This window comes from Chelonia mydas, chromosome 1 (genome assembly GCF_015237465.2).
Source record: "Chelonia mydas isolate rCheMyd1 chromosome 1, rCheMyd1.pri.v2, whole genome shotgun sequence".
Taxonomy (NCBI): Eukaryota; Metazoa; Chordata; order Testudines; family Cheloniidae; genus Chelonia; species Chelonia mydas.
Genome location: NC_057849.1, coordinates 26,644,377 through 26,659,863, shown reverse-complemented (window position 1 = coordinate 26,659,863; position 15,487 = coordinate 26,644,377). Strand labels below are relative to the sequence as shown.

At 40.2% G+C, this 15,487-nt stretch overlaps 1 protein-coding gene across 8 annotated transcripts in view; it reads right to left on the bottom strand.

Moving 5' to 3' along the window:
* Nucleotides 1-15,487, bottom strand: part of FAT3 (FAT atypical cadherin 3) — a 544,317-nt gene that overhangs the window by 84,637 nt on the left and 444,193 nt on the right. For all 8 annotated transcript variants that reach the window (XM_043528746.1, XM_043528786.1, XM_043528740.1 and 5 more), the window contains 3 exons: nucleotides 12,714-12,910; nucleotides 11,767-11,920; nucleotides 10,143-10,376 (listed from right to left, as the gene is read on the bottom strand). In XM_043528746.1, the coding sequence (XP_043384681.1) occupies nucleotides 10,143-10,376; nucleotides 11,767-11,920; nucleotides 12,714-12,910 (585 nt within the window). The remainder of the gene's footprint in view (nucleotides 1-10,142; nucleotides 10,377-11,766; nucleotides 11,921-12,713; nucleotides 12,911-15,487) is intronic.

The window sequence follows — 15,487 nt, the reverse complement described above, 5'->3', positions numbered from 1 at the left end:
GCCCTGTGAAACCTGTGTTAGACAAAGTCTCTGTGTGTTAAAATCATATCCCATGTCCTGGACTAGGAGACAAATACGCTGCTTCTTGGGCCTTGTGGGATTCTATTGCCAGTTCACCTGCAATTCTGCACTCCAATTTAGCTCCCTTGCTAAAAGGCAAAGACACCAAGAACATCCGGTGGGAGGACTGGTCTGATGAAGCTTTTAATACCTTGAATACACTTCTAAGCCAAGCGCTGGTCCTCATCAACCCATACTTCACCCAAGAGTTTATTCTCTATATGGATGCTTCCGATGTCAGCCCAGGAGCGGTGCTCTCCCAGGACCCAATCCTATATGTAAGCAGGAAGTTGTTCCCCCTGGGGGGGGACGACAGTATTCAGTTATTGAGAAAGGGAGCTCTGGCTATCCAGTAGGCTGTAGACTCACTCAGGTATTACCTCCTGGATAGGTCCCTTGTCCTTAGTCACTGACCACGTGCCCTTGCGGTGACTACCCTACATGAAGGGCTCGAACCCCCACATTATAAACTGGTATCTAGCCCTCCAGCTTCTGGGAGCAGCACCACGCAGGGAAAGAGCATACAAATGTGGATTTTTTTCCCCAGACTTATTATCTCTGTTTCTTTCCGGACATGACAAGTTTCTTTCCGGACATGACATCCATTTGCTTTTCTGTAGCTGATAATGCCTGCTGATGACACCACATAACCATTTTCTTTTTAAATATTAAAAGTTTACAGCATGTTTCTCTTCTTGGTTTTAATCCATCTCCATCAACTAATTAACAAAAATATTTTCTCCAGGAAAGTTAATTTACTCTATTTTAATTGATTTTTTAAAAGAATTCTTAGCTTGCTTTCTTTCTTTTTAAATAAATGCGATTGCAAAAGAAAACCAAAAAAGAGGGCTGAAATATTTTCTTTACCACAGAAAACAATCACACTGTTAAAGCTTGGCAAAAAGTCACGACAACCATAAGAAAAAATATTCTATGAATATGAAAGAAAAAAAAAGGAAGCTGTGCCATAAGATCTGTGAAATTAGTGGTTACTTTTCAAGTTACAAATTATTTGTAAGCAGACTATCTAATTGCAGTGCTTCCTCCCATTCCAATTTTTCATGGTGTAATTATTAGCTTTAGGATGCTCCTATGGCAGTGGTTCTCAAACTGTGGGTTTACACACACAAACAACAGAGAATTATCCACATCTCTTGGCCTTTTTTGTTAGTAGTTGTTATAAACATACAGCTAAGGATAGCATAAAATCCCTCCTTTACCTGTAACGGGTTAAGAAGCTTAGATAACCTGGCTGGCACCTTACCAAAAGGACCAATAAGGGGAGAAGATACTTTTAAATCTGTGGGGGAAGGTTTTTGTTTTGTGTTCTTTCCCAGTCAGCGAGGAACCAGGGTAGGGAAAATAGATCTCCTAAAGCCATACCTGAACTAAGCATTTAAGAGTACAAATTGTAAGTAATAGGAAGGAAATGCGTTAGATTATTTTTTGTTTTAGCTTGTGAATTTTCCCTGTGCTAAGAGGGAGGTTTATTCCTGTTTTTTGTAACTTTAAAGTTTTGCCTAGACGGTAATTCTCTATGTTTTAAATTTTATTACCCTGTAAAATTACCTTTCATCCTGATTTTACAGAGGTGGTTATTTTACTTTATATATATATATGTAAATAAAGTTCTATTTTTTAAGAATTTGATTGGTTTTTAGTGTTCTAAAAACCCAAGGGTCTGATCTGTGCTCACCCTGTTTACCTATTTGGGTTGGTAGATTATTCTTAAGCCTCCCCAGGAAAGGGGGTGAAGTAGCTTGGGGGAGTATTTTGGGGAAACAGGAACTCCAAGTGGTCCTTTTCCTGAATTTTTGTCTAATTCACTTGGTGGTGGCAGCAGTACTCATCCAAGGACAGGGAAGTTTTTGTGCCTTGGGGAAGTTTTTAACCTAAGCTGGTAGAAATAAGCTTAGGGGGTCTTTCATGTGGGTCCCCACATCTGTACCCCAGAGTTCAGCATGGGGAGGGAACCCTGACAGTAGTATTTCATTTTTATTGGAGTTTTAGTAGCTCCCTTGGTACTCGCAAAGATTTAAACACTTCGGAAAGGAGCAGAACTTCAGACAGAATAGATATTAATCATAGTTACTGAGATCTTTGCTGAAAATGTTGTATCCTCCCTCACCCAACAGAGGGGAAAACTCAGAGAGAGGGCATTTAGAGATAACTGCAAGTACAAATTAACCATATACAGATACAGAAAACAATAGATAATGAACTTGATTCCTTCTCTTTGTAGCAGCTGGGAGGGCAGCTATCACTAACTAAACACAAAGGTCTATAGGAGCCCCAACTAGCAGAGTCTGCATGACATGGGATATGCTGAATGCAATGCATCCTCTGAGCTACCTGGACCTAAAGAGCACCACCCACTTTTTGATGGGTGCAAGCTCACAATGCCGCTTTAATCAGACTTAGGCAAAAATTCCACTGCCAGGGGCCTTCCGCTGCAGGCCATGACAATATCCAGCACAAATCCTGAAGGAATCAAGCCCAGGAAATAGACTCTTAATGGAAGTAAACCAAATAGCAGAGACATACTGAGCCATAGGAGTCATACAAGACCCAGAGCAACCAAGGTCATCATACAAAATATCCCACTGTGTGGATATATTTTTGAAACTGACAGATACATCTCAGAGCACTCTGTGTTCTGCTGTGAGGTTACAGCCTTTCAAAAGAGCAGGATACATCAGCAACTAAAAGCACCGCCTTCACAAAACTAAAGGGATGCTTTGGAAATGTACCACAGAACTTATTCATCGTACTTGTTGCTTTATGATGTATCCAAAACTTTTCTTTAGGTTTGTAGAAATCCTTCCCAAAATTGCACTCTTACACTATACCTGTGAAGTTTCACCCCTCCCAGCACAGACCATTCCTAGACTTGTTTTCATCTCAGGAGAGAGAGATGTGCTCTAATGGTATAATTTGCTCTGGATAGTCCCAGACAACATTACCCCTAAATCCTTTTCAGAGTCACTGCTTTCCACATATGGTCTCCGACTCTGTAGTTCTGGCCTGCATTCCTTGTTTCTAGATGTAGAACTCTGCATTCAGGAATATTAAAACACATTTTGTTTGCATGGGTCCAGCTTACCAAATGGTTCAGATTACTCATATGACTGCCCTGTCCTCATCATTATTACCATGCCACCAATCTTTGAGTCATCCACAAATTTTATAAATAGTGATTTTTCATTCTGTAAGCATGAAAAGCCAGACTACAGAGTGGCTCATCGGGAACACTGGCATGAAACAGGGCTTCATTTTATCTCTGCTGTTTGGCATTGCCATAAACGGCATAGTAAAGAAGTGCATTTGGAGCACAGATGCCAACTTTTGTTGGCGCCGGTGGGTGCTTGTGCCCCCCCCGGCCCCTGCCCCACCCCAACTCCGCCCCTCCCTGCCCCTATTGGATCCCTCTCCAAATCCCCGTCCCGGCCCCGCCTCCTCCCCCAAGGGCGCCACGCTCCCCCTCCTCCCCACTCCCTCCCAGGCTTGCTGTGCGAAACAGCTGTTTTGTGGCACAAGCACTGGGAGGGAGGGGGCAGAAGCAGGACCCAGCAGCGCGCTCAGGGGAGGAGGCGGAGTGGAGGCGAGCTGGGGTGGGGTGGGGAGCTGCCGGTGGGTGCAGAGCACCCACTAATTTTTCCCCATGGGTGCTCCAGTCCTGGATCACCCACGGAGTCGGCGCCTATGATTTGGAGTACAAACACTGGTATAGAATCAGTAGATAGCATATGATTAGAGGAGCTACACTTTACTGATGATAGTGGGAAACTAAGTGATATCCCCAAAAAGTAACAAAGAGAGTCAATCTGGCAAACACAGCAGTCCACGTAAGGCTCAAAATTAGTTATGCTAAAACAAACGTACTGGAAACCCAGACATCAAACAGTAACATCACGCTAGACGGCAAAAATATCAAGGAAGGAAAACAGCTTCCCTGCCTGGGCAGCACCATATTGGCCAGAGATCTCAAGAAGGAAAGGATATCAAAGATAGGAAAGGCATCTTCAGTATTTACTAAACTCAACAACATATGGAAATCAATGATATACAGCACCAAACCAAAACTGAGAATTTTCAATTCGAACACAATATCAATGCTAACATATGGCTGCAAGAACTGAAGATCTTTTAGACTGAAAACTAGATGCCTTTAAAAATATGTGCCTATGAAAGATTCTGGGCACTGGTTGGAAAGACTTCATCACCAATGAAAAGATCCAAGAAATTACGAACCAGCAACTTGTTTCCACTAGAATCAGAAGAAAGCACTGGACATATCTACTCCAGATACCAACTCTCAGACTCCCACATGAAGCTGTCAAGTGGAAACCAGCTGGTGTGCAGAAATGAGGGTACCCCAGAGAAACGTCAAGAAGAACTCTTAGGAGGAAGGGCAGAACAATCTATCTCAACACCATAGAACAGTGGAAGCAGCAGCAAATAACAGAAAGGAAAGGAAAAGACTAGATTCCGCCCTGTGCACCAACATTGGAAGATGCAATGTAATAATGATTTTATATTTATTTCCATATCATTGATGCAAATGTTGAATAGCTTCAGTCCTAGTACCAAACGCTGTGAAACTCCACTAGAAATATCCCCATTCAATGCTGATTCCCCATTGGCAGCTATTTTTTGAGATCTATCAAAGAGCCAGTTCTTAATCCATTTAACGTGTGCTTTATTGATATTGTATAGTTTGAATTTTTAATCAGAATGCTGTGCAGTCACAAGTTAAATGCCTTACAGAAGTCTATGCAGTTACCCTTATCGACCAAACTTGTAATCTCATCAAAGAATGAAATCAGGTTTGACATGACCTATTTTTCATAAATCCATGTTGACTGGCATTAATTATATTCCTATCTTTTATTTCATAATCAATTAAATCACATATAATCTTTTCCATTATTTCGCCTGGGATTGATATCAGGTTAACCAGCCTATAGCTAACTAGGTCATTCTGCGTGCCCTTTTTGAATATTGGCACAACATTAGCACTCTTCCAGTCATCTGGCCTTTCCTTGGTATTCAAGATTTATTAAAAATTAACATCAGCAGGCCAGAGATCTTCTCAGAAAGCTCCTTTAGGGAGCTTAGTTGCAAGTTATCCAGGTCTGCTGAGTTTAAAGTGTTTACCCCTAGTAGATGTTGTTTAGCATCTTCCTAAGTTATGAATGGACTGGAAAGTACTTCATGGTTCTCATGTGACATGAGCACATCATCTTCCTTCTTTCCAAATACGGAAGAGAAATATTTGTTGATCACTTTTGCCTTATCTGCATCATTAACAGTTAGCTATCTAGTAAATGGCCTACAACGTTATTAGGATTTCTTTTGTTCCTAATATATTTAAAAAATTCTCTCTATCCTTAGCCCTGGCAGCTATGGATATTTTCCTGATGACTTTAGTTTCCCTTATCAATTTTTTGCTGTTCATAACTTCTAATCTATATGATTTCTATTATCCTCCTTTTCTATTTTTTATATACTTTTTTTATTGCTAATTTTTGTCTTCATTTTGCCACTGAACTGGGATGGGTTTTTAGCCAAAGTTATCTTCTTTCTTGATTGTGGAAACACAGCTTTTTTGAACATTTAATACATTCTTTTAAAGAACTTTGATTTTTCATACACATTTTTCTATCTATATTTTTTTTATCTCAATGAATTTTGCTCAGCTTTTGGAAATTACCCCTTTTGAAGCACCAAGTATTTATAGTACTGATTGGAACTGTCCTCTACTTGTCCATATTCAGTGTTCTCTGGTCATGATCACCAGTCACTCAGCAATTATCGCCCTTATCTTTATTCATCATAAGGAGCTACCTTGGTGTTGGGTACAATAACTTTTGTATTAGAAAATTATCATGTACAATTTTTAGAAACCGTAATGATGGCTGAATGGTACCTCTAGCATACGTCTCCCATGACAGACCGATCAGCTAAAAGACTGACTAGAAGGATCTTGTTAGACTTCAATAAATTGCCAAAACCACCAGTACTGGATGAGGGAAATGGAGAACTGGATCTGCCAGCTGGTCACCACAAATGTTAACGCTCCAGGGACCAGATTTCTAGAGGTGTGTAGGCACCTGAAGATGAAGATAGGTGCCGGCCTAGTTGGAAGTAGTAGAATTTTTGAAAGCGTCAAGGCACCTAACTCCCATTAGATTTGTCCATCAAGTTTCCCTCTAGGGTAGACATTGCATAACAGATTCCACATATCAGATTGCTATGGTGTCTCTGCAAACCTCAGAGCCTCTCTGCCACACCGTACAACCAGTTGCAGCTCAGATCCCAAAGCCTCTATACTCTATCTACAACGGCAGGATGGTGGGTTATTTCACTAGCTTGTATGATACGGGTGAGCTCCGTGAAAAATCAGGAATTTCCAGTAAACGTAGGGCAGATAGCAATGCTATATGTTTATCTTTAAAAAAATCAATAATTTTAGTGTAACAAAGCGAGTTGTGTAGCCACTCCCCTTTCTTCCAGATGCCCACTTAATTCACAGTTTGGACCATCCACCTTTGTTTGAACTATGCACTGTATTGGAATATGCTCCTTGTTATCCAAAGCAATTCTCTTCGACTGAAAGTTGTGAAATTGGAAAGCAGAGCCCTCCCATTCATGTCCCCCTCTAGCATGTGTTTGGGCTTGGCTACACTTACATTTTATAGCGCTCTAACTTCCTGGCTCAGGGAGGTGAAAAATCACCCCCCTGAGCGCAGCAAGTCAGAGCGCTTTAAAGCGCTAGTGTAAACAGGCTCCGAGCGCTGGGAGCTAATCCCCTCATGGAGAGCTCTCTCCCAGCGCTCGCGCGCGACCACACTCACACTTCAAAGCACTGCCACGGAAGCGCTCTCACAACAGCGCTTTGAAGTTTCCAGTGTAGCCATGCCCTTAGTCAATTTAGGTTCAAATCCTGCATAGTGCTGAGTACACTCTGTGATGCTGTCAAGCAGGTTGCCAATACCCACCAAGGCAGCAGGCTAATTCACTCACATGCTAATAGAAATCAAAGGAGTGTCAAAAGGCATTGTAATGTGATCAGGCCAATTCACTTGTGGGTTGGCATAATTAAAAAGGAAATGTGATGGTATTGTCTTCATTTATCTGTAACCTGTTGAATGTTATTACATTATATTTTACATTATAGATCACTGTACTTAATTAACCCTAGATCAAAGCATGTATTAGCGTTTAGATGAGAATTTACTTAACGTGTAAAACTGCATGAAAACTAATGAAGGATTGTTTCTGGCTATCACGTTGTTCATGAAAACTAATGAAAGACTGGCTGGATGGCTTAACTAAATGTATTATGTATGTCTCTGTAAAGTTCACCAGGATTGAAGCCTTAGAACTGTAAATGAGAAGCATGCAAACTTCAAAGCATGGGCTCTTGCGTTCAACAAAGGGAAATCTACAGAACCATGCTGTGATGCGAACACGTGCCAGATTGCTTTCTGGGGAAAACAGCTAAGAGAATGTACCTTGGGAGCAATCCTGTATCTCTGAGCTGTTTGGACACTTTCAGGGGGTGTTCCAGATACAAGACAGAGATCCCCAAAGCTGTTTTGGGTAACCCTGAGAGACCTATGGAAAATCAGGAGATTACTACACCTCTGCTAATCATTTGGACTTACAAACTCTGACTCACCTATAATGTATTTTACCTACATTAACCTCTCAGTAACTTTAATTTCTTTTTCTTAGCTAATAAATCTCTAGTTAGTTTACTAGAGAAATTGGCTACAGCATTGTTTTTGGTGTGAGATCAAGAGTATCCTTTGACCTGGGGTAAGTGACTGGCCCTTTGAGGTCAGGAGTGTCCTAATGTGAGGTGATTTTTGGTTTTAATAACTTTTCATCATTTAGACCAGTTTGTCTGGGTGGCAAGATGCACTAAAGAGCCTCAGGGGACTGTCTTTGGCTCCATGGTAAGATTAATATAGTAATCCAGCAGTGCACAGTTGTTACTGGCTTGATGAAATCTAATTATAGAATCACCAGTTTGGGGTGTTAGAAAACAGGGCAGACAGTCTGAACGGAGACTGACACTCTCAGTTGTGAGCTACTCCAGACAGCATGACACCCTCACCTCTCATAGATTTCAAAAGGTCTCTTAGGAAATACTCAGCACATTTCATGATCAAACCCTTAAGAAGAAAGCAAAGGCACATCCCTGTTTCAAATAATACGCTGAGCAGCAGGTACTGCACAGCAAAAACCTTCAATAACTTGAGCAGCGGCACTGAATCTTCCTACTGCCTGGAAATTGCCCTAATTATCCTAAGAATATGTGACCAAACATTCATTCTATATAATGCCAGTTCCCCCATATGCTGTATTATGTTTAGTGGGACGAGTTCCTGGAGCCCACCACATGGCTTGTCTTTCACGTTTTCTCTCTATGTTCTCCATGCTGGCATTCCTTTCTTCATTCTTCTGAAAAGGGTGCGTGTTCTCTAAGTCACAACTCACCCTCCTTACAGGTAGAGTACATGGCGCTTCAAGGACCGAAATAGCAGAGGAGTCGGCAGATGCTGACACTGACTGTAAAATGCACCGTGGAAAATATGTTCCTTGGCTCATTACAAGCTACACAAATGTTTTCAAGGGGAGTGGGGGCTTTCAGTACTCTACAGAGATTTAACTACTGTATGTTATGAAAAAAACATCCTATCCTAATTCACTCATTTCCACAACAATGGGAATATGTTTTTTTAGTGCTGACTAATAAAACACTGAATTGTATTAAAATCAGTTTCAAACCAGATTAACCCCTGCATCTTACACATCCCTCTATGATTTACAGCTCTAAATACGAAGTCTATATACCCTTTCATATTTGTCATCACATATCCACCTCTATAAAAATATGCAGTCTCAGAAAGAGAATGAATGTAGCAATTACCTCTGTTTTTAAATAGTTCATCATCTCTTTATGTAAAGTTGATTTAGCACAAACATTTATTTACAACTTTTATTTCAAATTCTTTGCTATCTTTTTTTGTTTTAAATGTCACTTCATACACATGAGAAAAAAACTAATTAAAACAGCAGTGGAAAATAAAAACACTGGGTTTGCAACACATGTATTGGCTAACTAACAGTAATTGTTTTGCACTACTGGGCAGTAGAATAAACTGTAATTGTGATTTTTCAACCAAGGAGCATAATGTGTTCTTTATAGATAAAGTAATAAATGTTTGCAGCTTATTATTTAACTTTACTGAATGCAGCAAATTTAAACTAGCAACCTTAAGAACAGAGGACACTACCAGCATCTATTATAATTCAGAAAAATATGAACAAAAAGTATTTCTATTCAGTGGAAGATCCTGGTTTGTAGGTAACATCACTCATGCCATGATTTCATAAAACATCTCCCAAAAATAAAGCAGAGAAAAGAAAAAACTGTCAGACTCTATATTTATTTACCTGAAACAAATTAGATGAAAAAGAGCAAAGGCTTTTACAAATTAATACTTGTGTTACAAGACAAAAAAATCGTGCCTAGATTTCATGATTAAGTTCTTCACATAACAAAAGACTGAAATTAAAAAAAACAAACCAGTAAGAAAATAACCAGAGTATCTCCAGTGTAAACAATAACAGACTAAAATTATAACAAAGCTGTGATGTATCAAGACCTATATTTCTCTACCCAGCAATAGATTTCTACTGGCATATAACTATACTACATGCATAACACAAAAACAGGCATGGAGAACTTCAGCTCCAAAAGAACTTGAGACCTTTATAGCACAAGAGTTTAAACTTAACCCTAAATTCATCATAACTGCTACCAGTGACCTCTACAATAAGAATATGGTGATGACAGACTTCCCTGGCCACTGCAATACTTATACATCTATGACACCATGCCACACTCAACAATGGGCAGCAGCAAAGGGGATAACAAAGGGGAGAGGAAGGAAAAGCAGAAGAGGTGAATAAGGAGAGAAACAGGGAAGAGGAAGGTGCCATCTCTGTCGCAATTCCACCAACCCATGCATTTTTCCTAGTTATTCTTAGTAATATTGCTCACTTACCTACATCAGGATCCGTGGCCTGGACTCTTGTTAACAAAGCTTTAGTGGCTGTATTCTCATAGACACATGCAGTGTAATGATCAGTAGAAAACATTGGTGGATTATCATTGACATCTTCCAGAAAAAGGTGGATTTCTGACTGGCAGAACCTGCCACCGCCATCTGTTGCCCTGGCAATCAAGTTGTACACAGGGATTTTCTCTCTGTCTAAAAGGGCCGAGGTTTTCAACTCACCTAAAATTGGGTACAAGCAGTGATCATCATTATAATATTACAGAATATCCATTTTTAGATATTGTAAGTACCAGAAAGATCACATATTTTTCAGGAATTAAAAGAAAAAAAGAGGGGAAAAAAAAGAAACAACAACAGTATCCATCACTGAAAAGAATACAAAATCCTGAAAGTTTCATTTTTACTTCTGTTTATCCACCATAGTTAACTGCCAGTACAAATGCAGTAGCATAAGCCAATCTGGATGACCTTCAAAGCCCTACAATTTCACCCATGGCTGAGAGTATAATAAACAGTATTTTTCATGTCTGCCTTTTGGTTACTCTCATAATCTCCATGGCTCTCTGGATTTCTAAACACATAAATGCACTGTAAATCTACTGATGACAGCAGAGATAATCAAATGTAAAGGGCCATAATGCTGATCTTTGCCAAAAAACAACTCAAGCGTCTCAGTGGGTGCCTGCGCCTTCCAGTTTAGATCAGATCTCTCATTCTTAGATACACACACGTTATAGACCAATGAAAGGACACAGGTCTGACCATGGGCATTAAGAGCAACCATAAGGTAGATTGTTCATATTCCACAAGTTTTAAATATTATCTGCTTCTTATAAAACAAATAAATAGTCTTCAACCATTTACGTATCAGCAAAGCATCTGGTACTAGCCAGCAGGACTGATTTAGTCTTTTATATGCCAGATCCCATATTTAAATGCATTACACTTTTTTCTGATAGGGGACAATAACCCACCTTTAAAATACTAAAAACCTCCCACTGCTTCAACCTCTATCATTTATGGTAACAAAACAGTACCACCAGATGCAGTTGCCTCCGGTTATTAAACCACGTATCAAATCAGCAATACCCCCACAACACTCCAACATGCTAACAAATACTATATCCATGGCCCTTCCTCCCCAAAAGCCTGGATGAAAAGATAGTCCTTGCCACATGTCCTGAAGATTGACACATTCAGGCTATTTTAGACACGGGTGGAAGAAATGATTGCCAAAGCTGAAGGCTTTTTGTAAACATTCTGCCAGCAGCTCCCTGTCTTTTATACCAAGTGGGCTCCAGCTCAAGGCCTCTGATGCCCACAACTGGTTTGAAGGTCTTGCTGGGAAACAGGAGGGTTAAATCCTCCCCAATGGATGGAATATCCAAGGTGGCTATCAAAGGGGTTCCTTCCCCTCTACTGTCCTATAACTGTCACCTTCAAAGTGGACATAAATGCCTGCAATATTATAAACTGACAGCAGAAGTTCAGATTTCCACATGTGACACTTTAATGGAAAATGCATTAGCAGTAATTGGCGAGAACTCTGGCCCCAACTGGTGGCCGGGGTTAGCAATGTCATTCAGAGACAAAAGTTTTGTCACCTTACCGCTTTCTGGATCTAAAAAAAATTTATTGTTCCCAGGCCCGAACAGCGAATAGCGAATTTCACCATTGGATCCGATGTCTGCATCCTTGGCGCTGATCTTAAGGATGACTTTGTTTGATGGAATGTCTTCAGGAAATAATGCTGTGTATGCAAACTAGGGACAAAAGCACAAAATATAGGGGATGCAAGAGCAGCAGTTAATATTATCTTTGAACAAACATCATTTTGCATGGTTACTCTCTATGGTGCATGCACTTACAAGTATCTTCAACATTTTTATACAAAAGAAACAACTTTTCTTAAGGAACCTTAACTCATTAGTATAAGTTCTTAAGTTTTTTAAGTATCACAATAACAATTAAAAGCATTAATAGGACTGCAAAGGTGTTAGGAATAAAAAGGCAGCCACACCTTATACACTGTCTACCCTGACTTTTCCTTGAACATTCCCCTCATTTCACTACTGTAGCAGAACAACTGCACCCTTGACGGTGAATGTGGGAGCGCAAGGACAGGACACAGGTAATTTTACCACGGTATCATCTGTGCTCAGAGTAGGTCTAGATATCATGGTGGTTAAAATGCCAGAGGCTACCTGTGCCCGGTCTATACTAATCCTCTCACCATTGTTACCACTAGAGGAGCTGCACCAACAATAATCTAACCTTACTGCACAATAAGAAAACTACCAGCGTGGAGAAGGCCTAGCTCCTCTAGCTCCACTGCTATGTTCTCTAAAACACTCTACTCCCACCTGCTTTAGCGAAATTATCTGCTCCCACCAGTGCCTCCCAGAACACGTCAGGCCACTGAACTAAGAACTTACCATGAATGCAGCTAAGAAATGAAAAGAAATGAAACTGGAAAGCAATGATAAATAATAATGAACTTTATAGGAAATCTTTATGTCCAGTAAAATATTACACAACTAAAATTTGCTGACTAACCTGATCACAGACAGGACTATTATCATTAACATCCGTGACCGTCACTTCCACAGCAGCTTGCGTTACAAAGAGGCCATCGGTAGCAGTGATGTTCAGAAAATAAATGTCTTGTTCTTCCCGATCTAGTGGTCTCTTCACGTAAACCTTCCATTCATTCTGAACCAGTCCCAAGGCAAACTTCCCTTTGGGATTCCCTCCTACAAGAGGCAATGGAGGCCTATCAGAACTTTGCACTCATTCAAACATAAACACAAGATGCAGCTTAAAGGTGCCACAAGTAAGTAGCTATCTTTTCTCCTCATACAATGATAAGTGCTTTCAAACTGGCAAACTTTGGAAATCTGTAATAAGATTATGCTCCCGGGCATTTGTGGTCCCTTGTATGAAAGTAGAACACTAATATCGAAAGAAAACAAAATCCGTTTAGCAGAGCTCAAGATGATCTCGTTTAGTTCTCCTTAAGGGCAATCAAATTCAAACTGTGAACAATCAATAGTCTTCTCAGGATGGTACAATTGTCTTTCCACTTAGTCTCAAGAGAGGCTGTAATACACTATAGCTCTTGTTACCAAGACAATTTCATTAGCTGTTGATTATGCAATCAAGGAATGGCAGTAGGTTCTATTAAGGAATCCTTTAATGAAAGCTTTATCATACAGCTGTGCTGTTCTTATACTCATTAGGATTCTAGTTTTAAAAAAAAAGTTTACATGACCCAGGAAGACACATTAGTATTAAATAGCCCTAACGAGGGGTCATTTAAAGAGCAGTTGAAAGATAAGCATTGCAATTAGATCACATTTATCAGAGAGTGAAAGCTAGCGAAAGCCAGCTAGGAGTGAAGGAGGTGAAGCAGAACAGCTTTGCATTATGCTGAAACACTGACACCGAGCCTGGCACTATTACTTTTCCACATCATTAAATTGCATGGAGAGAAAAGCAGCTTGTACAGAGAAAGACTCGTCCCCATCATCCTCAGAGAAGGAAATAATGTTATTTCACACACTGAAGGATACAAGGAATTAAAAGTGATGTGAAAAAGGGCATGGTTCTTTGTCAATAACATTTCTAATGCTTACTTACACCTGCATTTGAAATGGTATAATCCCCTAACTCTTCTATAAGAAGATCACCTTCAATTACCATCCTTTGATGTAGCCTGTTCTCCAACCTTTGTCTTTAAGTTGTCAGATTAGACTGGAAATTCTTCGGGTCGGGTTATCACGACTTCCTATCTGTGTGTACAGCTCCTAGAACATGCCTGGTCTGTAAAACTAGATGTATACATTCACCATATTCAGGCAGAATGGCATCTGTTTATAATGAACTCAGATGCTGCATGAATTGAATGGGGAGACGGAAATGCCCCACATTGTTTCAGTGAGCAAATTACAACTCAGGCTAACCCGTTATGTAAGCTTTTCCCACTGGGCGAAGTTTGCTACTGTTCTCTTAAAGGGAGACTGCAAAGGTTAAAAAAAAGGGGGGGGGGGGCGGGGGGGCTTGTGCCCTCCTTCTTTGTGATGTATAAAGGCAGCCCAAATGGTGTCTTTTCATTAATTTTTTTTTTCTCCCTAGCAATATCAAGAACGTAAAGTCTGGTGTTCCCTGGCTTTGCTGGAGGGCTCACTCAGTGTCTTAGATGTGTGTTGTGAGATCTCTTGGCCCCTAATGGAAAAGGCAGGTTTTTAATCTTTTCTCCCAACTATTTATGTGAGTATGTTAGAAAATAGGCATTAACAAAAACATAGAAAAGAGAAAAAGTTATAAACGGTCAGAATAAAAAAAATCACTCTCCCCCTGTGATCACACCACTTAATTAGGTGTGACTACCTAGCATCTCAGATATCATAACTCTGCCAGTTCTCCATAAAGTCTCTCAGGGGCCTGTTCTACGTTATGAAATTAGGTTGGTATAACTACATCGCTCAGGGGTGTGAAAAATCTACACCCCTGAGTGACACACTTAAAATGATCTAACCCCCGGCGTAGACAGCACTAAGTGGATGACAGAAATCTCTCATTGATCTAGCTACTACCTCTGGGGGAGGTGCAATACCTATGCTTTCCCATCAGCATAGGTAGTGTCTTCATTGAAGTACTACAGCGGCACAGCAAACTTAAACCCGAACAGAAAGGTTGAATGCATATGTTAAGCCTTGTGTGTATATCAAACACCAAAAAATGAGGGCACACACTCGGTCCCACCGCTCTTTTGCTTTAAATATTCAAGCTTTTTCAAACTGGCCTCTCTCCATTAAAATTAATGGAGTGATGTCTGGCCCTAAGTCTCTATTGCTAGACAACACTATTTGTACCAACCTATAATTGATTTGAGAAATAATTTTGTGATTTAAAAGATGTTTAGATTATTGATCAGCCATATATTTTACAGAACCTTTAGACTGAGTGTGTGCATTTGTATTCAAGTATAAAATTAGTATATCAAACATTTAACCATTTTCTGTTTATAGCAAACCACTGGACACAGGTTCCAATCCTGAAAGGCCCTGAACTCCCAGTGACTTCTGTGAAAGCACAGAATGCTCAATGACATGCCAAATCAGGCCCTTGCTGAAGCTGTGTTGTGACAAAAAATGGATCTCCCCAAAAGAGGATCCATTGTATTTCATTATGCAACATGGGCTGGATCCAAAGACCAGTCAAGTCACTGTCCACTGACTTGACTGAACTATGAAGCACATCCTAATCAGGCTATCAAGAAAGGTTTAATGATTAACATTAAAATATCTCCATTTAAGTTCAGCATCCGG